At 49.7% G+C, this 24531-nt stretch overlaps 1 protein-coding gene across 5 annotated transcripts; it reads left to right on the top strand.

Moving 5' to 3' along the window:
• Positions 1 to 461: 461 nt before the first annotated feature.
• STAMBP (STAM binding protein) lies at positions 462 to 24531 on the top strand. Of its 5 annotated transcripts, none has more exons than XM_073324737.1 (11): positions 462 to 624; positions 2014 to 2081; positions 2888 to 3103; positions 12163 to 12238; positions 13563 to 13658; positions 14464 to 14821; positions 16227 to 16372; positions 17930 to 18067; positions 19785 to 19897; positions 21226 to 21325; positions 22238 to 24531. In XM_073324737.1, exons 3-11 carry the CDS (start codon positions 2901 to 2903, stop codon positions 22292 to 22294), a joined length of 1287 nt encoding a protein of 428 aa, XP_073180838.1. In that variant the 5' UTR covers positions 462 to 624; positions 2014 to 2081; positions 2888 to 2900; the 3' UTR covers positions 22295 to 24531. The 5 variants fall into 5 exon arrangements, with proteins under 5 accessions (XP_073180838.1, XP_073180841.1, XP_073180837.1 ...); XM_073324740.1 differs by lacking the exon at positions 462 to 624 and adding an exon at positions 669 to 833 and having other exon boundaries at positions 16248 to 16372; XM_073324736.1 differs by lacking the exon at positions 462 to 624 and adding an exon at positions 669 to 833.

Genomic DNA, 24531 nt, shown 5'->3' with positions numbered 1-24531 from the left:
AAGCATGTATTTACATGTCTCCTGGGGGTGATCTTTTGCTGAACTATGGGATGAAGTCCTTTTTGTACTGAATAGGGTGCTGAGGTGTCCCCTTTCAACATTTGTCATGCAGCTGGGGGAGCCTGGCTTGGGCACCCAGTTTAGGCCTTGCCCTTGTACGGGGCCCTGTGGGGCAGAAACCGAACCCCAGGTCTTTGGCACCAGGCCCTGTGCCCGCCTGAGCCATAGCGGGAGCTGTAGGGCTGTGAGGTTGTGGCAGGTAGTGGGGGCAGCTGTGGGCAGGTGCCATGGGCACAAGGAGGGCAGCCCCTGTCGAGGCAGGGCTAAGCCCTTAATACACCCCCCACGCCCTTAATACACCCCCACCTTATTCCGCTTAGAGGCTGCGGCCCCTTTAAGAGGCTACTCCCCTCCCCCCACAAGATCTCACAACAGGCATGACTTCACTTCCTGTCCCCCTGCCTCCACCAAGATGGCCGCCTGCGGCTCCCGCCCCGTTGTTCCCGGACCAGCCAATAAAGTTTGCCGAGAGGAAAAAAAAGTAGCGACCCCAATCCGGATAGCGGGGGTTCACTGAGACGACCCGGATGTGGAGACGCCGTCTGGTTGGCTGTTGAGAGCGAGGTGGGCCCGCCCTCTCTAGGCCGGAACAGAGCTTGTTCAGAAGGGGCGTGGCCCGTAGCCCGGACCGAGGCTGAGGGAAGCCCAGCTACCCGGAAGTGGAGTTGGCTCTGGGCTGCGGGCGCCCGCCCCCGCCTCCGTGGGGCTGTAGAGGACCCGCGGCCGCCCCCGCCCGCCTGAGGCCGCGGCCCCCGCGGAGCGTCGAGCTGCCGGTCAGGCCCGGTCCGCGGCGGGGGGGCCTAGGGGCGCCCCGGGGTGGGGGTGGGGGTGGGGCCGGCCCTGGGGGAGGGGCGCTGAGCAGAGCCCGGCCCCGCCCCGTCTCTGGGGTTGTGGGGCGTGAGACCCCCTCGGCCTGTTCCCCCCTGCCCGGGGGATGGGCCCGGCCCACTTGCGGCGGGCGGGGCCTTCGCTGAGCCCCCCGAGCCCCTGCCCCCCCCTCAGCGTGCCGACCGCTGTCTCGCCGGGGCCGGGGGGCCCCCCACCCTGGGGGCAAGGCCGGGGGCGAGTTTGAGAGCGGCCCCCAACAGACAAAGCGGGGGTAGCCTGGGTGAGCCCCCCCCCGCCCTGGCCGCGTGTCCGGGGCACCCGTTCCCACCTCCCAGGGCGGCGGCCTCACAAAAGGGGTGACCCTGCCCCCCAACGCGTGGGCCCTTGTCCCGAAGCCTGTCCCTCCCCTGTGCCTTCCGCCTGTGGTGTCTGATCCGGCTACCTAACCCCCCCTCATACGGTAAAGGCGTATTCGTCTATACAGGGGAGTGATTTGTAGCGAAGTGGGATGAAAGCCCTGAATAATCGGGGGGGTTGCGAGGTGCAGATTGGAATTTGACCGCCAAGGCAGGTATGTGGGAGAAATGATTTCACTCTGCGCCTGGTTCTGCAGGCGCTGGACAGAGTTCAACTCTGCTCCTGAACAGGCGTTTCCCTTGTTCTTGCCTGATGGAGCTCAGCTCTCTTCAGCCTTCGGTCCTGAAAGGGGATTCCACTCTCTTATGTTTGTAAGATGAACAGAGTATGAGATGTTTAAGGGCCAAATCCTACAGCCCTTATTTAGGAAAAATTTCCATTGAGTTCACTAGGCGTTTTGGCAGAGTGAGGACGAAGAACTGCAGGATTTGAGGCCTTCAAAAGGGGCTCTTGCATGAAAGTAAAGCTGGAAATGACACTTCTTTTGCCTGTAGCCCTTCACATCCCCAGGTCCCTGTTGTCTCTGATCAAGACCTTTCCCCTTGTTTAGTGGGAGGATGCAAGAAATCATAATGCAGTGATGGTGGCAGTCACGTTGCTGAGGGATTTACAGGATGTTACAGATCCAGCACTATGATTTCACTGAAGGTTTAACCCATAAACTGACTAGTTCACAGTGGGTGATACTTGGAAACTATCTGTTTTTAGGAGTTCAGGTGGCTAGTATCTGCCAGGAAGCAGAGAGGGCGGTCTCCATCAACTGGGCGGTGACACAGGTAAGGATTCTTGTGTGAAAGCGTTCCATTCTGCAGTGCTTCCTGAACCCTTTGCAGTGCGTTCTGCCTCAGGCTCCTGAAATTATCATTGGGAACCAGAAAGGAGGAAGGTGGTCATTCAGGAATGTGTTTGAAGGGGCCCGGATGGAAGAAGAGGGTGGGATCTGGCATTGCTAGAGTGAAGAGGGTGTTTGCAGGAGCCAGGTGGGATCATGAGCAGGGTGGGTTGGATGGGGTACTGTGCTTTCTGGTTGATAAAGGGAGATTCTGCAGATTCTTGCCGTTTATTTAGGTATCATGTATTCTGTGGCAGCGATTGCCATGGAATCAGAACACTGAATGAGAATGTGTCACTTACCTGTAGGAGACACTCCATAACTTAGTTTCTTACAGTGACTGGGGGTAGGTGACTGATTCTTCTTCAAGTGTCTTGAGACATGATTGTTTAAGGGGAAATGCTTGTTTAAAGAGGAGTCTTGCAAAACACCCTGACAGTGGATTCAGGCTCAGTCTGATCTCTCCTAAAAACTTGAATCTGGGTAACTGGGGCTCAGGTAATCCCAAATGAATTTCTGCCCCCAAATCAAAAATGCATGTATCTGAAAAGTGAAGCTCTGAAGAGAGCTTGGCTGTTCCTAGGGTTCCTCCCTCAGGACTGCTCAGCCCACACACTATATCCCCTTTCCTAGGAAAGCCACTCCCACCTCCCTTGTGTCCCGGTAGGGATATGTCCCTGATAAATTTGGATATAGAGAATATACCAGGATAATGTCTATTTCCATGCATTGTGTTCATTCTCTCTCTAGCCTGTTGGCCCTCATGCCTGACCACACAGATGTCAGCCTCCTTCCAGAGGAGCGAGTTAGGAGGCTGATCCAGATGGGGAGCTCTGTGGAGGTGAATGAGGATGTCCCGCCACGGCGGTATTACCGCTCTGGGCTCGAAATCATCCGCATGGCGACGATTTATTCTGAAGAAGGCAACATTGAGCGCGCCTTCATACTGTACAACAAGTATATCACGTAAGGGCTCCTTTGCCTTGCATGGGGATAACTTATCTTAAGCTCTTTGGGGCTGTTGTTTTATCTTGGATGTTATGCACCATACATTACAATCCAGGAGAGACTAGGAGTCAGGAGAGCTGGGGTCTGTTCCAGACTCTGCTGCTTGCTCCCTGTGTGACCTGGGGCAAGTCATGTCCCTGCTCTGTGCCTCAGTCTCCCCATCTGTAAAATGGGGATGACGACCCTTACCTGCCTCTTCACAATGAATGAAAAGCACTACATAGGTGCCAAGTATTGCTATCATTGAATGGTTAGACCAAGGGATCAGTGGTCAGCTTTAAAGTCCAACATCTCCCAAACCATCCAGGCTAGAAACATTCTCTCTGCCACTGGGAAGCTTGAGTTAACCCTTAAAGAACTGAACAAGTATATGGTCGCTTTATCTTTCTTCCTCTTTGCCACTCCCAGCTGCTTCTTCCTCCTCACTCAATGCCAGGCTCCTATCTCTGACAGAACCCCCTTACCCTAGAGCAGTTCTCTCCTGTTGCCCTGTCCAGCTTAATGCTCTTCTCATTCTCATCCTCCTTGGGTGTGCATTCTCATCTGACCTGGCATTTACTGGCCAATGAGTAGAAACCAGCAACAGATTTTGTGGTCTGGGCTTTGGGACAGGGTTGGATGTTGGGGCTTCCTTTGTTGGACTGCAGGTGAATAGCACTCAAGATCTTAACTTACCTCTTCTCTGTGACTGCTGGCATAGCTCTCCCTGGTGCACCAGCACAATCTTAGCTGTGGTGGGGGCCAGGGTTTATTGCTGTCCCAGGCAAACTGGGAAATGCCCTCTCCTCATCACTCAATCACTGAATGTTCTGCTGCTGAGGCCCCTGGTCAGCTGGTACTGTCAGCCTTTGCTCCTCCTCCTGCCAGGTGACTGCAGCATTTTCTAAGAGTCTGGGAGTAGGGGCCTTTCCCAATCAGTTCTGAAACAGTCCACACATGGCATACGGTCGGTTTACCTCTTCCTGGGGTTTGCTTTTGTTGGCAAATAAATTAACAATCAGAAAGTTTGGCTCAAGCCAACCTCCCTGGCTTGCCTGCTGCTCCAGTTTCTCCATCAGGACTGCTCAGCCCGCATGCAAAATCCCAACTCCCCTATATTGAGGTGGGGATCGTGAGTCCTCTGCCTCAGTGAGCCCATTTCTCCCTTTCAGCACGTGCTGACAAATGTCAGCCTGTTACGGGGTTAAAATGTAAAATGCTCCCTTTAAAGTCACAGGTTAGACTTGATTATGCCTCTGACCTATAAAGACTTATCTCTGCACTGCAGCCATATGGCGTGAAGTACAACAGTGTCTCCTCAGCGTGGTCTTTGCAACCCTGGTTTTGAATCTGGTGCATTGTGATCCTCCTCCTCTGCTCTGGATTATCAGGGAGAGACTCTTCCTTGTCCCCACGTTCAGATGTCACCAGCTCCTCTCTTGCGGCCATGCTGTACATAGGGGCAAGGGTCATAGCTCTATAGAGCGTCATGCCATGGCGGTTTCCAAATGTAACTATGTTGGGTGACCCAGCACTGAAATGCACCCACCCCTGGGGTGAAACCTGACAGCTGCTTAGCACCAAGCTGTGAATAATACCTTCTTGGAGTGCCTGGGATTTTTACCACGGGTCAGAGGCTTATTTGAAAGGCTGTGCCCTCACTAGTGCTGCACAGAGGACTCTGGTTCAGTATGGACGTGTGTTAAGTGCTTGATCCTCAGAGGCCGGTAGCAACTCCCACCCATCTTCGTGGGTGCTCAGCACCGTCTGGGACCTAGCTGTGAATTGCCCTCACCTACTCCTGCAGAGCTGTGGCTTTTTCTTAGAGATCTCCCATCTAATTGCTAACCCAGCCAGGCCCAACTGGGCTTTTGCATTCTGTCAGGCTGGGATCTCAAGTTGTAAAAGGTTGAACTGTGTAGGCTGCGTTAACGTTAGGATTGTCACAGGTGCCTAAGGGAGTTAGGTGCCCGAATCCCAATGAACATCACACTCCCTTAGGCTCATTTGCAAACCCCAGCTTCAATTTATTTTATTTTTTTTCCCCTTAAAGTGCTTAGAGTTTAGGGGAGGAAAGTTTCCCTGAATCTAATCAGGAACTTAAAAAAAGAGAGGGGCCCCTTCCCAAAGTATGATAGTTACCCACAATGCCATTCAGTGTCCGTCTGGCACTTGCTTTTCCGTGGCATCTGTACAGTTTTCCTCACCTGACCTTGTTAAATTCAATACATTTTTCTCTGATTAGCTTGGACTCCAGCCTCTCTTCCCCCCTGCCACTTCCTGGGCTTTTATGGACATTGCTCTGGGCTCTGTGGGAGGCTGGTAAGTGTAAAACCAAGTGGAATCTTTCCAGCTCCGTTCCTCGCACGCTGCTGCTTAAACCTCCTTTAGCTAAACAAATGATAATGGTAACAGATGGTGGTGAGCTCCCTCTCCAGGAGCCTTGACATACACGTGGCATGTACCTTTCCCTGAAAGCTATGTGGTCTGGGCAGGGAGACCTGGGTCCTGCACTGTGCTGTCCCTAATGCTGGTGAATTGAAATTAGCCTTTCATTCTACCTAGATCTGATTTACTGGGCAGGATATTTTATTTAGTTCCTCTGGTCTGTCTGGGCCAGAATTGCTGTCCCCTACTTCAGCACTAATCTGAAATGGCTCCATTGACTTCAGTGGAGTTACTCTGGACTTGTGTCGCTGTAAAGGAGGCCCGAATCTAGCCCTCTGTGTTTGCTTCTCTGTCCTCTAATCCAGCAGACAAAGGCAGAACGACATCCGGGTTGGAGGCTGAAACTAGTTGCATTCAGACTAGCAATAAGGTGCGTGTTTGGAACAGTGAGAGTAATTAACCATTGGAACAATGTACCGAGTTGTGGTGGATTCGCCATCACTCAAAGGTTTAGAGCAAGACTGTGAAAAGATCTGTTCTAGCCCAAGCAGGCATTGTGGGCTTGATGCAACAATCACGAGGTGTAACGCACAGAGTAAAGGATTATAATCGTCCTTCTGGCCTTGTACCCTATGAATCTTCCCTGCCCCCCCCCCTTCAGCTATAGGGCCAGACTTCCCTGTTCCATCAGTGTAACTCCAAAGTCACGTCACTGGCTTTACCGTGAATTTGCTTGGTTAGGAGAGCAGAGTTTGTCCCGTAACAAACGGAGGGTGGGTGTGGTGTGACTATGTGCTGTAGCCAGGTGCTGCACAGCAGTGTGTTATGCATCGGCTGGATTTGATATCTCTAATTACACAAGTACATCTCTGGCCCCAAACTGCCCTCAGCCTCCCTCGTGACTCTTCCTGCAGCTGGGGGCATGTTTGTGGGAAAGTAGTGGGGACTGACCTCCTGGGTCCCAGCAAGTCGCTGGCTGCCTTTGGCAACTGGCACAAGCTAGAGCGGAATTTTTCTACCTTGTTAGGGGACTGCCCCAGCACAGAGTAGTCTCAGGATCAGGCACATAAAGCCACTTCCCCTCTCCACTCCTGTCTTGCGCCGTCTGTGGCTATAGCCAGGGATCAGGGCTGTAAGCAGCCTGACCATGAAATATCCAATATTTTCAGGGCTACTTTTTTCCTTTAGTGGGCATGTCACACTGCCATGGGGGTGGGGTGCGTAAACTTGCTGTCTTGCATGCTTTCCCCAAGGCATTGGGCTGTAAAGAGATCTCCTGCAGCATTGGATCTGTGACATCCTTCAACAGATCTGCAGCATTCAGCTGCCTCCCTGGTGTGGTTTTGCGTGGTGCGGGGGAGTCCCTCCTCACACTGAGCTTAAATAGAATTGAGGTGGGGGAAGGGGGGCTTGTGATTGGCTCTGCACAGAGGTGGGCTTCAGCTGTAGGAGCCTTGACTGTCCTAACTTCGATTTTTAACCGTGTGTAACTCATGCTAACGCAGTGGGGCTTATTTGTCCGCCCCCGGTGGCTGGATGACAGGCTGCTGCTGACTGTATGCTAATAGGCTGGTTCTGTAGCTTAAGCAGTGGTGGCTCATGCTTTTACTTCCAGAGCTCATTGGTTCAATCCCCACAGAAGCCTCAACTTGGGGTGACCTGTCTGGGGATTTGAAATGCTGGGGGCCCCCGGATGTATCTGTTAGCTTGGAGGCCGTGGCTGATTCGTAACCTTTTATATGTGCTCCAGCCCCAAGAGGGAGACAATCAATGCTAACAAGTGCAGCCCTGTGTGTCCGTGTCTGATACAGAGTCTTGCAGTTAGAATCCACAAGTTACGTGGAACATTAAGGCCCTGATCCTACAATGGGATCCATGCATTAGCTTCATTGGAGCTTTGCCTGGACATAGATCTGCTCAGTTGGATTCAGATAAGGGCATACTCCCACCTTGTTGCTGCATCTGGTGCTCCCAGCCCAGCTGGCTGTTGGGGCATGGGGCTGATTGGGCCCCCTGATCTCAAGCAGAGTTCTCTCTTCCTTGGTCCATTCAGTTCTTGGCCTCTCTGCTGAGCTTGCCAATACAAGAAGCCAATTGGGGGGTGGCTTATCATAGAATATCAGGCTTGGAAGGGATTTCAGAAGGTCATCTAGTCCAGCCCCCTGCTCAAAGCAGGACCATTCCCCAACTAAATCATCCCAGCCAGGGCTTTGTCAAGCCTGACCTTAAAAACTTCTAAGGAAGGAGATTCCACCACCTCCCTGGGTAACACATTCCAGTGTTTCACCACCCTCCTAGTGAAAAAGGTTTCCTAATATTCAACCTAAACCTCCACCACTGCAACTTGAGACCATTACTCTTTGTTCTGTCATCTGCTACCACTGAGAACAGTCTAGATCCATCCTCTTTGGGACCCCCTTTCAGGTAGTTGAAAGCAGCTATCAAATCCCCCCTCACTCTTCTCTTCCGCAGACTAAACAATCTCAGTTCCCTCAGCCTCTCCTCATAAGTCATGTGCTCCAGCCCCCTAATAATTTTTGTTGCCCTCCGCTGGACGCTTTCCAGTTTTTCCACATCCTTCTTGTAGTGTGGGGCCCAAAACTGGACACAGTACTCCAGATGAGGCCTCACCAGTGTCGAATAGAGGGGAACGATCACGTCCCTCGATCTGCTGGCAGTGCCCCTACTTATACAGCCCAAAATGCCATTGGCCTTCTTGGCAACAAAGGCACACTGTTGGCTCATATCCAGGTACTCATCCACTGTAACCCCTAGGTCCTTTTCTGCAGAACTGCTGCCGAGCCATTCGGTCGCTAGTCGGTAGCGGTGCATGGGATTCTTCCGTCCTTATGTTCTAGCGGTACCTGCCGGCTGGCTGATGGACTGAGCTCACCAGCTCCACACAAGCCAGTGAAAAGCCATGAGATGATCAAGGATTTTGAGTCCCAGTTGGCCTGACTTGGATTCTCGCTGGGGAGTGAGAGGGAGGGGAACCCTCTGTGTCACATTGCCCTGCTTCTGGAACTATTGCTCCTGATCTGTGCATCTGGAAAGGTCGCCTGGGAGCAAAGTGGTGGCTTAACCGCCTTTGGGCCAAGGCCGTTGTTGAAAGCTGATCCCGCAGCACTTGCCCACCCACACCCGTAGCTCCATCAGGTACGCATACGCAGCAAAAAGCCAACCCCCCTGCAGCAGTGACTCTCGGCAACCCAGGCTCACGCTGTGGCACTGAAAGTAGCCGTGTAGATGTTCCTGCGTGGCTGGAACTTGGGGGCTGGGTTTCAGAGCCCACGCCAGAACATCTACATAGCTAGTTTTAGCACCGAAGCACAAGCCTCAGTCTGTAGAACCAGGCTGTGAGACTCGCTGGCCACAGGTATTTCTGTGGGGTAGACGTGCCCTTTAACTATGCCCATAAGTAGGGAGTTACTCCTGTGAGTAAGGGATGCATAAACAGAGATTTTTATAACACACGGGTGGGTTTATTTCATGTCTCTGTTCTCCGACCTGATGGATTTCATGGTACCTGCGTTTTCTGTCCTTCCTTAATCATGTGGGTTCGGCCACGTGGCTTTTCCTCATTCAGGGAATCCCCCTTTGGAGCATGTGCTGAAACCCAGCCTTCTCCACACACCCCAGATGTGCAGCTCCTGTCCCTGCCCCATCCGAATGACTCTTCTTCCTCTCCAGCTTAGAAAGTGGTTTGCAATGATCAAAGGTTCATGTCTCCTGCTTTGCAGCTGTGTGCAGGAAGCAGGAGGCCAGCAGGGAACACCAATCGGCATGAGGAATGTTTTTCATGCTATTTAATAGGATGCTGGCCGATTGGGTCATTCTCCGCTCTGGTCTTTGGAGAATGGTGTATGCACTCACCACAGAGGTGAGGAGCATTCTAGGCTCCAGAAAGCTGGGCCCGTTCTCAAGGGACTGTAGCTTTAATTCAGTTTTCAGCTTAGGTTTAGCACACATGTGCTCTCTCCAGTATAAACTCCGTGATCATAGACTCATAGGGTTAGAAGGGACCATAACGGTCAGGTAGTCTAACCCCCTGCAAAGATGCCGCTTTGTTGCGGCTGAACCATCCAAGACAGATGGCTATCTAGCCTCCTTTGGAAAACCTTCAGTGAAGAAGTTACCACAACCCCCCTAGGCATCTGTTCCATCATCCTACTATTTTTACAGTTAGGGAGTTTTCCCTGAGTTTTAATCTAAATCTGCTCTGCTGTAGTTTGAACCCATTGCCTCTTGTCCTGCCTGGTGTGGCAAGAGAACAACCTTTCTCCATCTTTTCTATGGTAACCTTTCAAGTGTCTGAAGACTGCTCTCATATCTCCCCCTTAATCTCCTCTTTTCCAACCTAAACATAGTTCCCTCAGCCATTGCTTGCACTCCATCCCTTTGCTCATCTTTGTGATCACTGTGCCAGCTCTAATTCTAACTGGGTCAGGTATGGTCTGATTGTTTCCTTGTACCACTCTTCCTTGGGCTTCTGCTTAGTAGTCCTTTCTGTCCCTCTTCCCTCCACGGGGTATCTGCCAGTCATTATTGTTGCTCCTAGTGGGTTAAGCTGGGAGTGTGGCTGAAAGTCCAGTTCAGACACTCGAGCGGATGCCACATGGTGAGATTGTTACACAGCGGAAAGTGCCATGTAGCAGGTACATAAGAGTTGGCATTTATAGCTGCTTAGCCTGAAGTTTAGGCATGTGAGTAAGTACCTTGCTGGAGCAGGACTGTCATGAGTAGTCTTCTGGATCCTTTGACTATTTTTGGCTCCAGTTTTAACTCCTATGTAGCGCTTCTCTATGGGCCGTGTAAGCATTAATATGCCCCATGAGTAGGTGTTCTTATCCCACTGGGATAAGCGAGACAGACCTCTCATGGGCCAGTAACTAGTTAAAAGATAGGAAACAAAGAGTAGGAATAAATGATCAGGTTCCACAATGAAGAGAGGTAAATAGCAGGGTCCCCCAAGGCCTTAGGGGACTGGGACCTGTGCTGTTCAACGTATTCATAAATGACCCGGGAAAGCGGGTGAGGTGGCAAAGTTTGCAAATGACGCAAAATTACTCAACATAGTTTCAGGCCAAAGCTGACTGCGAGGAGTTACAAAGGGATCGCACAAACCTGGGTGACTGGGTAACAAAATGGCAGATTAAATTCAATATTGATAAATGCAAAGTCATGCACACTGGAAAATATAATCCCAACTACACATACGCAATGATTGGCCATTACGACTCAAGAGCGAGCTCTTGGCGTCGTCATGGATAGTTCTCTGAAAACCTCTGCCCTGTGTGCAGTGGCAGTCAAAAATGCAAACAGTGTTAGGAACCATTAGGAAAAGGAGAGAAGATAAGACAGAAAATATTGAATGCTACTATATAAATCCATGGTGCGCCCGCCCCTGGAATTCTCCATCCAGTTCTGGTTGCCCCAAAAAGCATCTCAAAAAGCAGAAAAAATGGAAAAGGTACAGAAAAGAGCAACAGAAATGATTAGGGGGATGGAAAGGCTTCCACATGAGGAGAAATTAAAATGACTGGGATTGTTCATTTTGGCAAAGAGATGACTGCGGGGGGGGATATGATTGAGGTCTATAAAATCATGAGTGGTGTGGAGAAAGTAAATAAGGAGGTTTTATTTACTCCTTCACATAACACAAGAACCAGGGGTCACTGAATGAAATCAATAGGCAGCAGGTTTAAAACTAGTACTTTACACAACACACAGTCAACCTGTGGAACTCCTTGCTTGTGGATGTCGTGAAGGCCAAAAGTATAACTGGGTTCAAAAAAGAATTAGATAAGTTCATGGAGGATAGGTCCATCCATGCCTATTAGCCAAGATAGGGATGCAATCCCATGCTATGGGTGTCCCTAAGCCTCTGACTGCTAGACCTTTGGACTGGACGACGGGATGGATCAGTCAATAATTGTCCCTGTTCTGTTCATTCCCTCTGTCTCTTCCTGGTTCTCAACTCAGATGCTCACTTTTATTTAAGTCATATGAATGGGGGAAATTAGCTGATTCCCCAGTTACTGTGCAAATGGTTTCATTTCCCTCTTGCAGGCCCTGAATTAGTGAGATTCGGAAGTACGTGAGTAACCTCACTGACTTCAGGGGCACAACTGTCATGCTTCAACTCTTGTGCTTAAGTATCGCCCTGATTTGGGGCCATCATGAATAGTCTGCCGTATTCTGGATCTGTTTAATTTTACTCCAGTTTGAATTTGTTTTAATGGAAGTTGTTGTTATCCATTATCATCATTTAATGGAAATTGTTATGGTGGAGTGACTAGTAGTGTTTGTACATCACCGGGAATAGCGGGGTCCTGGTCCATGACTGCAACTCCTGGGTACTTTGATATTACAAATAATTAAGTGTTCCAGGTGCTGTACAAACACGAGCAAAGACCGTCTCTATCCCAAAGAGCCTGGGAGGAGGTTAATCTTTGGAAGTTGCTATTGATGAGGAACGCCCAAGTACAGCATAATAGTGGACGTAAGCGTTGGGCACCGCAAGTGGGAACACAGAGCACATCTGTGCTGCGGTGCAAGAAACCCAGCTCAGAGCAACTGTTGTCTTCTATCTCTTCCTGCGTCTTGCAGGCGCCGTTTGGAAACGCAATCTTTCTGCTCTGCGTTTGCAGGCTGTTTATAGAGAAGCTGCCGAAGCATCGCGATTACAAAACCGCCGTCCTCCCTGAGAAGAAAGACACAGTGAAGGTAAGTTGTCACAGTTTGCAGTGGTCTTACCAAGAGTCTCTTTCTCTCTCAATAATTTCTGTTAGAAAACATTGAGGTAATAGAGAGAAGGGCCTGGTGTGTTGGGTGGTCTGTCATCCTGCCATTGCTGGGTTGTTCTCTATTGGAGCTGGTCAGGAAAATGGGGATAGGGTTCCTGTGGAAAAAATTGTCCTTTTTTTGGGTCAAAAACTTAAATACAGGAAAGCCCAAAACTGGAATTCTGGTTTGGAAATGCTGCCGTGGTGCCTCCTGGTAGTTCAGTTACCTCTTCCTCCCGTTCTCCTCTGTTGGCCAGGCTTCCAGCCCTGTTCCCTATTGCTACACTGTCTGTGGTATTGTCCTATTTGCTACTCGCTCTCTGAAGTAATGGGGCTTCCACCCCTTCCCGTGGGACGTCATTCACAGTTGGGCAGGTCTTGTTAGAAAGTGTCTTTCCCTAGAATTCAGCCTAGGTCTTCCAGCATTTTGGTCCTTGGATTGCCATCATCTCCTCGATATTCATTAGTCCCTACCCTTACGTCAGTATGTGAAATGCACCGTTCACACAGGCATGTCAGGCCAGCTTGCATGTTCACCTCCCTAACCTGCACGTGAGCATTGGGGGTGTTGGGGACACAGGCTTCAGAACAGCCAAGCTGGAGCACTGGTGCACCAAAGGTTTGTCTCTGGGGTGGAGGGGAAGGGGCGGCTGAGTCCGTTATCCCAAGGTGCTCATTGCCTGCAACCCCTGTTGAATTCAGAGCACTTAGCACCTCTCAAAATAGGGCCCCAAATGACAAGTCTCCGTGATGGCCCAGGAGTAGGACACCGGGACTTTCTGAGACCCTGTAAGTGTGGTCCTGTTTTTCCCCAAACCTCATGCCGCTCTTCAGGGACGCAGATGTGCACGTCTGGATAAATGCGTGAGTGCATAGCTGGCTCTCACAGCGCCCATTGGTGCCAAGCAGCCTGGAACGCCATCTCCCCCCCAGCAGCTGGGGCGGGGGTGGGAAATGAGGACCTTCCACCCTTGATACGTCTGTATGTGATCAATGTGTCCCATTGGTGCCCTGTGAGGATGCACCAGCACCATTTGTTTGTTTTCTCTCTGCGTTGAGTGCTCCTTTCTCTGACTCCTGCTTCTCTGCTGTAGTCGTCAGTATCCCAGCCCCCTGCCGGTTTGTGGCTTAACCTCTCCTAATACCTGTCACTGCAGTAAGTATGGGAGCTGAGTTTACTTTGTCTCGGTGCTGTGGGCTTGCTGACCCTAGATTCCCATCTGGTCTTGCTGTCCTGACATCGCACTTCTCCTCTCTCCCTCCAGAAACTCAAAGAAGTCGCGTTCCCCAGAGCCGAGGAGCTGAAGAAGGAGCTGCTAAAGCGATACACCAAAGAGTATGTGGAATACAGTGAGCGAAAGGTGAGTAATGGTGCGAGGTGGAACGTCAGCACCACAAATAAAACCTGCAGCTGCAAAGGAAACTGATATCCAGGGTCTTCGAACCGGCAAACTGGGTAGCTGGATTCTGCAATGGAGCATTGCAGCCTCAGATTTCACAGTGTTGGGAGCTAACTTCCTAAGCGTGTCGCTGCTGCCTTGTCATAGAGGGGTTGCCTGCTTCTTCCAAAATCCCCTTGGTGCTATCTCCCTGCCTGGCCCTTACGCAGGGAGGGAAAACTCCCAGTCTGAGTCCATAAGGCCAGTCACCTTCTCCTCCTGCAGGTCGTTCTTCAAACTTACCCTCTGCTGCAATGGAGACCGAAAACTGCAAGCTGAGGGCAGGTGGCAAGATACAACTGCTATTAAGAATTGCACACATCCTATTTTTGTTACCCCGTCTGCTCCACCCCGGCCTCCTTGTCTGTCTGATCCGCATGCTCAGACCTAAACCACTCAGTTCAGACGCGCTCCAGACAATGGGGGTCCGAACAAGCTTGGAGCAGTATGTGGGAGCCTGTTGGGGTCCATGGGCCAAAGCTGCAGTGGTGTTCCACTTGTTTAACATGTGATCTGGTTGGTTGCCTGGTTTGCAGCTCCTTCCTGTGTGTGGATGTGTTTTGGCTGGTCATGTAGAAGGGAAGCTATTCCCCAAAGGATTCCGGCTGGGGAAGGGATAGTCGAAGGGATTGACAATGCCTAGGCTTCTTCCCTGCTCAGTTAACCCGTTTGTACCACAAGACCCAGTGACATCCTGTCTGTTGTCCCTACATGTTCCCATTGCCAGAAGGAGGAGGAGGAGGAGTTTGCGCGTAACCTGGCTCTGCAGCAGCAGCTGGAGGAGGAGAGGCAAAGGGTAGCCCAGATGAAGCAGCAGCAGGCAGAGCAGGAGCAATTTAATGCCTTTGAGGAGCTGATCCGGCGCAAGGAGCTGGAGAAAGAGCGTCTGAGAATCCTGCAGGAATTTGGGAAGCCAGAGCTAGGTCCTGAGTCTCTGGGAGGACCCCTGATACCAGGAGTGGAAAAGCCCCCGACTGACTTAACCCCAAAGCTTCCTGCTTCTCCTGTTGTAGGAACAGTGCTGCCAAAACTGCCTGTTGTGGACAGATCTCTGAAGCCTGGAGCTTTGGGGAGCCCGGAAAACAGTTAGTACCTTTTGGAATTAACTCCTGTTAATGACACTGGTGCCTGAACCTAGGCTGGAAGCTAATAGAGATGCCACAAACGGTGTCAGTCTCAAGTGTCCTATGCGAAAACGCACACACATAACATATTAGAAACTTTTCATCTTTATCTCTATCCCTCCTCGTCCCTGCAGGGAGAATGGCTCCCACCCTAACTGTATGGGCAGTGAGTGCTTGCGCTGACTGAGAGAGTGTCTCTGGAGAATCCTTAAATAGCTCCTTCCCCTTGAACCTGCAAGTTGCTGAGCGCTCTGGCCCTCTTCAGTAGGACTGTTCTGCTTAAAGCTAAGCACGTACTCACGTGCCTTGCCACCCATTTTCAGCTCCTTGCAGGATTCAGTCCCTAGTCAGATTCAGATCAAAGGCTAGATTCTCCTCTTTCTTACACACTGGAGTGACTAATCAGAGATCAAAATTTGGAGCTAAGTCCGTGCTGATTTGCCGTTTTAATAGTCTCCCTCTGTCCTTTCCCTCCACATGTGCCCTAAAAATATCAATACCCATCTGAAAGCATTTCTGGTCTCTAAAGGGATGCTGTCAAGATGGGGTGGGGGAAAATAAACGAGCCTGATTTTGACCACTCACATGGGTGCAAACTGGGAGGAACTTCACTGAAGTCGATGGGGTCCCACTAGTGTGAGATCACAGCTGGGCCCAGTATGCGGTTCTCTTCTGTGTTACTCAGCCTTTTGGTCACAGCAATGGAGCATGGTTTCTTTTAAATCAAACTTCCTTTCTCCACTGAATGCTCTTGGTATTTTACCAGGCTAGAGAGAGGGGAAACGGGCTGGTCCATTTCACTTTCTGATTCGGGTCAGTTTTGCATCCTGGCTTTTTGGTCATATTACCAGAACAGCAGGGTAACCAGGACCTTTTTTTTGTGATTTTCCCATTTTAAAGAAATTCGAGACTTAGTTGGACAGCCTACTTGATTCTGGAGATATGGCAGTTAGCCACACCACTTGCACAATTACTTGATTAACGCACATAATTTGGGAAGCATGGTCCAACGGGTAGAGCACTGGACTGGGAGTCCAAACTCCTGCGGATTCTATTCCTGGTTCCATCGCTAAACTGTGTGTCTTTAGGAAGGCCCCTTCCCTTCTCTGTGCCTCTGTTTCCCCAGCTCCATCTTTGTAAAGCCCTTTGAGATCTATGAATGTGAAGTGCTACATAAGAGTGATTTCAAGTACTCATTAGGAATACGAAGAGCAGCTATTTGTGTACCTAGTTTGTTTATTTTCAAACCTCAGCCCTGAGTTGTTTGGCTGAAATGATTTCCCCTGCCTCTTTAGGTATTGACCTTTCCTGAGGCACATTGCAGTAAATTTTGCACGTTGCCACAAATCTTGCCTTGTATTCACAGCTACCCTTCCTGTCCCCACAGACGTAATGACGGAGGGCCTTCGCCATGTCGTCATCCCCAAGGTGCTCTGCCATAAGTTCCTCCAGGTAGCTGATGCTAACACTGCCCGGGGTGTGGAGACATGTGGAATCCTCTGTGGGAAACTGGTAAGGTGACATTCTGGGTAAAGCCATGTCAATATCTTTGCCTTAGGTTCCCCTTTGGGCTCTTGATCTCCTAATAAAACCTTTGTTGCAATGTCCTGCATTGACTCTAAAGTCAGATCCTACGTTGCCTTTAAATTGTCATTGCATGTGACCTTAAGATGGCCCTGTTGACTCTTTAAAGTCCCGGACAGTGCAGGCCATGGCTGTGTGTTCATTCCACCTTCACAAACCTTGTCCTGATGGGTATTTGTGCTCTGATGTTCACCTTCTGCAGTCGCATCGTAGGCCCCGATCCTGCGTTCTGATCCATGCAGAATGGGACTGCATGCGTACAGGTGTCTCTGAAATCGAGGGGGCTCCACAGAGGTCTGTCTGCTTGAATCTGATTATGGGATTGGGCACCTTGTTTGGCTGGCGATCGGGTCTCTTCTTTGAAGTCCTGTAGGGTGTTTAAACTCTGTCCACCTTGATAGCCCTCCTTCACCACAGCTAAACATCTACAGGCTTCTTTCCCCCAAAAGGCGCCCTAATTATAGCAGCTTCTCTCCAGTGCTTGCAGCCTTTCCCACCCCCCTTCTTGTGTTAAATTCTTCCTCTCAAAGTGCTGTGTAAGAGTGAAGTATTTTATCATTGTTAATAATTTGGCAGCTGGGGGTGGCTTTTTAAATTATTTATATTATGATAGCACCCTGGAGCCCCACACATGACCCCATTGTGCTAGGTGCTGTACGAACACCGACCAAAACGATGCTCCCTTCCCAAGGGGCTTACAATGGAAGTAGTGAAATGGGCAGTTTTCCACTGGGAACTCAAACCCACCCAATAAGTCACTGGGCTGCCGTCAGAGGGTAGTAACCTTCAGTCGTGACTCATGGGTTAGTCTATTGCTAACCTCATAATTACAAGATTTCCTGGGGTCCTAGGAGTGGCAGGGACCTCTTGGGTCATCAGATCCAGCCCCTTGCCAACCCCATCTCATCATCCAGTTCATGACTTTGTCCAGCTTAATGTAAAAATGTTCTGTTGGTGTACAACACTAAGCTTTTTTAAATAACGTACATCCCAAAGCTTTCTGGTTGTCTAGCATCCTATGGTAAAAGGACACGTAGGCTTCAGTTCTGGGCTCAGGACTGGGGCCTTGTGTAGTCAATGCAGCGATATAAAGCTGCACTGAAACTGGCTAATGCTCTGATGCGTTGCTCTGTCCACTGTAGACCGCCTTGCGGGATCAGACAATGTCTGGCTGGAAGGGATCTTGAGAGGCTGTCTAGACCAGCCCCTTGCACTGAGGCAGGACCAAGTCAACCTAGACCATCCCTGGCAGCGATTTGTCCAACCTGTTTTCCAAAAACTCCAGTGATGGGGGTTCCACAGCCTCCCTTGCAAGCCTGTTCCAGAGCTTAACTACTCTTAGAGTTAGACAGTTTTTCCTGATATCTAACCTAAATCTCTCTTGCGGCAGATTAAGCCCATTGCTTCTTGTCCTGCCTTCTGTGGACATGGAGAACAATTGATCACTATCCTCTTTGTAACCACCCTCTCCCTGCTATCTTCCAGCTGAGGAACGAGTTCACGATAACTCACGTCATTGTCCCCAAACAACACGGAGGCCCCGATTATTGCAACACAGAGAACGAGGAGGAACTCTTCCTGATTCAGGATCAGGACAGCCTCATCACTCTGGGATGGATCCATGTAAGTGCTTCCCTGAGCCCACAGGCCTGACCTTAAACTCCTATCAAATATGCTGGAAAGCCGGTTTAAGAGGATAGTTAAAGTGTCCTGTCTGGGATTTTTTCTTCTGATGCATCTGATGATGGCTGCTGTTGGTGGTGAGATACTGGGCTAGGTAGTGTGATCCAGTCTGGCAAACCCTCTATGGGTTTGGCAACCCCACCCTCTTTGTTAGGTCATTATATTGCAATGATCGTTGTATGCAGAGCTTCCCAAACAGGCTGTGCATAGAAACAAAATCTTGGGCAAGTTCCTTCCCTTCTCTGGGCCTTCCCTTCCCCCCCCCCGCCCCTCGGGAACATCAATACTTCCCCCTTGAACGTAAGGATCTTGAGTGGAAGCTTTCCCCCTGCAAGCCTAAGCAGAAGGCTCTGTAATTTCTGTTTGGGCTTAAGTGCCATTTCCCATCAGAGCAGAGAGCAGCGCTGGCATTTGCTGTAGGAAAGCTGGCCTGTTTGGTACGGGGCTCTGGGAGATGAGGGATTGTCTTGTGACCCCATTCTTCCAGCCCCCTGCCCTGGGAGTGCTCAAGAGGAGAAGTGTATTGCTTACGCAACTTGAGAGCTACATAGACGTCTCGGGTATTTTGCCTCAACAACGGAGCCATTGTCCCAGATGCTAAACTCCCCCTCTGAAGCTCCAGCTCTGAGCCAGGTGCCTCTGCTTAACCCCCAGGGCGGTTCCCCAGGATAGTGCTTTCCTCAGCTCCTCTTCCAGACGTCCATCTGCTGGTGAGCCAGCTCCAGATTCCTGTACAACCTCCAGAGCTGGCCTTGTTCCCAGTCCAGACTCGGCCTTCGGAGTGGTGCCAAACGCCAAGCAAAACATTTCATGCTGAGGAACGCTGTTTCCAATGTGGCACCTGTCTTGCAAACACTGGCAACTGCAGGATACTGGCCGAGTTGTCCCCCTAGGCACTAGCTTCCCCTCTCAGACAGCCGAGGGACCTGCAGAAAGAGACCGTGCTTTTTCCCATCGGGGAGGGTGAAGGGTTGTGGGAGATTTGTTCTCATATGAAGGGATCTAACTCCATTAAGTCCATCTGATGCCAATTGATCTTCATTATTTTAGATGTTACAGTTAAGGAGGCTGGGATGAGAGACACAACCAAAGGTCCTGACAGACCCCAGGACCGTTTTCATAAGAGTTGGGGTGTTAAATCCAGGGTTCTGGGCAAATTCTAACTGACTGATTGCTTTGTGCCACCCTAAAATCCCCTGCAGTCTTGACTGGATTCTAGAATCTTCTTACCTCCTACCCTGTTTGGTGTGGCTATATTGTGTTAAACAGCTAACGTGTTCCACCCCAGAAGGTGCTGCATTTTGTAAGAGTGTGAAGGGACTCCTATGTGGGAGTGCATACAATATAGCTTATAACTGTACTTAAGTGTGCTTTGAGATGCAAGATTACACGGGGCTTCTTCGGCAACCTACATCCTTTTCTGCGTCTTTCTCAGTCTAGTATCAAACAAAGGGGGGAATCTTAGTTTGAAATGGCCGTTTGGGGCGGGTGTTTGGCCTGTCAAGTACGGTAAAGGTTTAGCATGCTACTGCTCTGTTAATCAAAAAGCTTTACTTTTTGTGACCGCTTTGTCAGTCCTTGCTGCTGTTTCGAACCCCATGATCTCTGAGCCAGGCTTCTTAACTCTTTCCTTTCCTTTTTACGTGTCCATGTTTAGACTCACCCTACGCAAACAGCTTTTCTCTCCAGCGTGGATCTGCACACGCACTGCTCCTATCAGATGATGCTGGCTGAGTCCATTGCCATTGTGTGTGCACCCAAATACCAGGAGTAAGTAGGGGAGTGTGTTTGCTTCCCAATCATGTCATTCCTGGGCAGATGAGATTTTCAGAAATGTTGTTTATCAGGTGTATTACGGTAGCGCCTAAAAGCTGCAGGCGTGGCGCAGGATCCCGTTGCGCTAGGTGCTGTACAAAGATGATCCCTGCCTTACAGAGCTGACAGTCTTGTCAACTTAGGCCTTGTCTATACACCCAAGCTGTGCTGCTTTAGTTATCCTGGTGTAGTTAAAATAACACAACCCTCTGTGTGGATGCAGTTATAGGAACCTTCATATTAGTCTAACTGCGTCTACACTAGGTACTGCTATAACTGTATCAGTCAAATCTCGTGGGCCCCAACCCGACAGTTCTACCATTACAAACGCTGTGTGGAGTTTGTACAGCAGGCCTTACATGCACATGTTCCCTGGAAACCAGGGTGATTCTAAAGTCGCTTAGACACTTCTGAAAATCCCATCCCAAGCTCTCACTAGAACTAGCTGGAAACTATTGTAGAATCATAACGTGGAATTGAGGCGGGGGCTTCGGGTTAGGGCGCATTATGAGATTCCAGAGATCTAGGTTCAGTTCCCAGCTCTGCTACACCTGCCCTGTCTGACCAGCCCCTCTTTGGCTGACCCTTTGTTCCCCATCTGTAAAATGTGGAGACTTTCTCCTTTGTCTGTGTAGACCGTAAGCTCTTTGGGGCAGGTATGGTTCTGTCTCCAGGAAGCACCCGGCACCATGGAGCCCTAACTTCAGCTGGGCCCTCTAGGGGTAAGTGTGCACTGCATTGTAAGCCTGGGTCTGTGGGACCCAGGCTTGTGGACTTGGTGTTTCCAAGTCTGCGCTGGAGCGTCTACACTGCATTGTAAACTTGGCCTTACAGTTGCTGGACCTGTGTCCTACAGCCGTGCTAAATGCGTCCATACTGCACTGGGCCAACCTTCCGACTTGGGTCTGCGGATTGAGTTGCATCCACACTGCAAAATGAGGGGTTGGACTTGAATCTCAGTAGCACTCTGGCTCAAACCCATCCTCCCGGGTGGGTCCTAGGACTCGGGTCCCCAGTGCTTGCTGACCAGAGACAGGGCGGTTGGTGTGGGGATGGGAGAAGAAGTTGGGTTCAGAGCTGAGTCTGCATTTACAATGCAATGCAGACGTACCCTTGGTGACTACTAAAAGGTTGGGGGCGATGAGGAGGGGGTGTCTGTGAGGGTTTCATTGTTAGTACGACATCAGAAGGAAAATGAGAAACTAAAACAGGTCTGACCCAAGGGATTTGCTCTGCTGATCTTTTTAAAGGCCCGAGTTGTTCAAAGCATCTTATCTCTGTAGGACGGGATTCTTCAAGCTGACAGACCATGGCCTGGAGGAGATCTCTTCCTGTCGGCAGAAGGGCTTTCATCCACACAGCAAAGATCCACCTCTCTTCACCGTAAGTACCTGAAAAGAAGGGACAGTGAGAACTGCAGCTCATTCAGCTTGTTCAATCAATCACCGAAGTCGTAGCTATACTGCAAGGCTGGCCTGTAATCCAGGGAAGGAAGGGGATGTGCGACCACCCCCATGGAACTTTGTCTGGGGTAATCAATGCAGGGCTGGGGGGCCGGACGCCTGGGTTCTGTTTGTCACACACTGATTGTTGCTGTGACCTCTGTCAAGTAGCTTCTCTACTCTGTGCCTCAGTATCCCCACCTGCAGAATGGGGCTAAATTCCTACTGAGAACATTGTGAGAGGGGACTTTGAATGTCTTGCTAACAGGGTGAGGTGGCCACGTTCATTCATGGAGCAAATTTATCCATAGGGCTTGTTCCTGTTTCTAAAAATTGTCTTGCCCCTCCTCTAATGGAGGTATCATGATCCAGTGGACAGAGAATAGGACTGGGGGCATCTGGGCTCTACTCCCAGCTCTGCCAATGACTTGCTGTTTGACCTTGGGCAAGTCACTTCGCCCTATCTGAATCTCAGTTCTCCAGCTAGGAAATGAAGGGGCTAATGCTTCCTCAGATTTGTAATACTTCAGTGTCTACTGATGACTAATGCTTTAAATGCGAAGTATAACTTATTCCTGGCAGAAGGGATGGTTTAACGGGTAGGACGCTGGACTTGGACTGGAGAGTCCTGGGTTCAGGTCCTGGTTCAGCCACAGACTCCCTGTGGGACCTTGGACAAGTCACTTAATGTACCCTGTGTCTTAATTCCCGATTTGTACAATGGGGCTCACTGGAGGGGGTGTAAGAATAAAATCCACTGATAGAGAGATGCTCAGAGGCCACAGTGAGGGCCAATAGAATGTAAGGGATGAAGGTATTTAAATAACGTTCCCATTTCTCCTCTTTCTTTCAGAGCTGCACTCATGTGTCGATAGCTGAGGGAGATGTGGTGCTGATGGATCTTCGATAAGCCCATTGCCTTAACCTACTTCTTTACCATAAAAGAGCTAACTTGTAGGCCTAGGGAAGCTTTTCCTCCCGTAGCAAATGATTCCCACAGTACAGCGTGATTTTCAGTAATGACGGTGAGGTTGGTAATCTCTGAGCGCACGAGATCTCTGAGGCCTCTCTCTGGTCACGGGAGACGTTGAGATTCCGAGGGACAAAAGGGAATATTAATTTGGATCTTAAAAAAAGAAAAAGCTAACGCTACAAGGATTAACTCCCTAATAATCAGTCATTCTGCAGTCTTTCCAGAAGAACTCATGGCCTAAGACTTGTGAGCCTAAGGCTTGGAAATTCGATTGGGCTGACTGGAGAGCCTTTGAAAGGAAGCTCTTTCCAACCTCAGATCCCCCAAATTTAGCGCATCTTTTTTTTTTTGGCCCTCATATCTGATCCAGACCCCGCTGAACGGCCATAAGTCTTTCCGTTGACTTCAGTGGGCCATCGATCAGGACCTTTGTAAAGCTCCAACGGGTCTTAGACTCACTTACACAAAGACCCCTTTACAGTGGAAGTAAGTGACATCTTGACCCGCATTTTGATCTCCTGTGTGCTGAGAGCAATATGAAATGAGCCTTCAGAGCCTGATTCTTATTTACACAATGTCTTTCCCCCCAAAAAACCAATGGTTCAGTTACTTGACTTTAGAGCAGTGGGGGGTGGAGGGGGGGGAAACTGGTGCCAACAGCTCCGTCTCTAACGAGCAGCCCTACAATGCATAGGTAGCATGAACACAATGGAAGGAATAGATGCTAGACAGGAAACTGGTTTCAATTGCACAGTTGCCATAAATAGTTGGTTAAATCCGTTTAAAATGACAAAAATATGTTATGGGGGGGGAGAGAAATATGACCCTTTATTTTATTACTGCTCCTAAATGGGAAATAACCCTGGTCTTTGTTCTGCTTCTTTAATAGTTCAGTGTGGATGGAAGAGGGTCCTTTCTTATGGATTACTCCAACAGTGTAGCCGTAGGAAAGTCCTACAGTTCAGGATTGTCCCATGTGACAGAACATTTAAGGTGTGTTAATATCCAGCTGGAGAGAGAGGTGAAATCGTGTTGTTGTGGTTCTAACACTGAGTTCCCTTGATAGATTAATTCCTGCGGGGGAATGGGAACTGTTATCTTGTCTAACCAAGCTAGAGGCACTTCATGTGGGGCTTTTTAGCAAGGTCCAGCGGATTGGGCATTGGACTGTGAGTCAGGAGACCAGGGTTCTGTTCATGGATTAGTGGCTTCCCTTTTCTAGGTCTGTTGCCCAGTCTATAGAATGGGGATGATTTAAACTGACCTTTTCTCTGTCATGTGCATTGAGGTCTACAGATGAAAAGCGTCCTGGAAGAACTACGCTTTAATAGAGGCAGGGCAGTTCTCAGGTGTTTGGGGCAGGGTACCCTGGAGATCCTTTATCCACACTGGTCGGGGAAATTGTTAGAACCATACCAGAATTAAGTCCTGGAACTGCACTTCTCACCAGGCCCTATGTCCAGAATGGGTTGGTCCTCATTCTCTGGGTCAAGCATCCCTGAAGACTGGCAAAGTTGGGATCCAAATGCCTCCCTGTTAGTATTCAAGTCATGTCACGAAGAATCCACTATTCATCTCTGTAACCCCTTGCTGCTGCTTGACTTCTCCCCTAGGAAGCCAAACTCATAGGAAGTTTAACTCTCCTTGCCAAAGTTCACCCTCCCATGAAGTCCTGAGATGATCTGTTTTCGAAAGCCTGTTGTGTAGAATCACTGAATGTCGTACACAAGTATAATACGTTATTCACGTCAGATGCCAAACTGTGACTTTTCCCCTCCCACCCATTTCTTCTGTCTGTCTCAGTGTCCGTTAGTCTCGGGAGAAGAACTGAAGATAACCGCGTGTTAGAAACTGTTCCCACTGTATAATACTCTTCGTACATTCTAACTCTGTGATGTGTTAGATTGTCAATGAGCGTTAAATGTTAACGAGACAGACTTTTGGCTCAGCGTAGAGTGAAAGATTTTAGGCTTTCATTCTGGAGCAGCTGATGGTAGTACATGAGATCTCCGCATCCTACATTTGGAGCCGCCTTCTTTAATCAACACATGCACAGTTGGCTTTTCATCTGGAATATAATATGTGCCCTTACTGACACGTTTTTGCTGTACAATATTTGGCAAACAAAATTCTTTGGTGTACAGTTTAATACAGATAAATGATGTTCTCTCTGA

Source organism: Lepidochelys kempii, chromosome 26 (assembly GCF_965140265.1).
Source record: "Lepidochelys kempii isolate rLepKem1 chromosome 26, rLepKem1.hap2, whole genome shotgun sequence".
NCBI lineage: Eukaryota > Metazoa > Chordata > Testudines > Cheloniidae > Lepidochelys > Lepidochelys kempii.
Note: the sequence above shows the minus strand (reverse complement) of the source record. Positions and strands in the feature narration are given on the sequence as shown.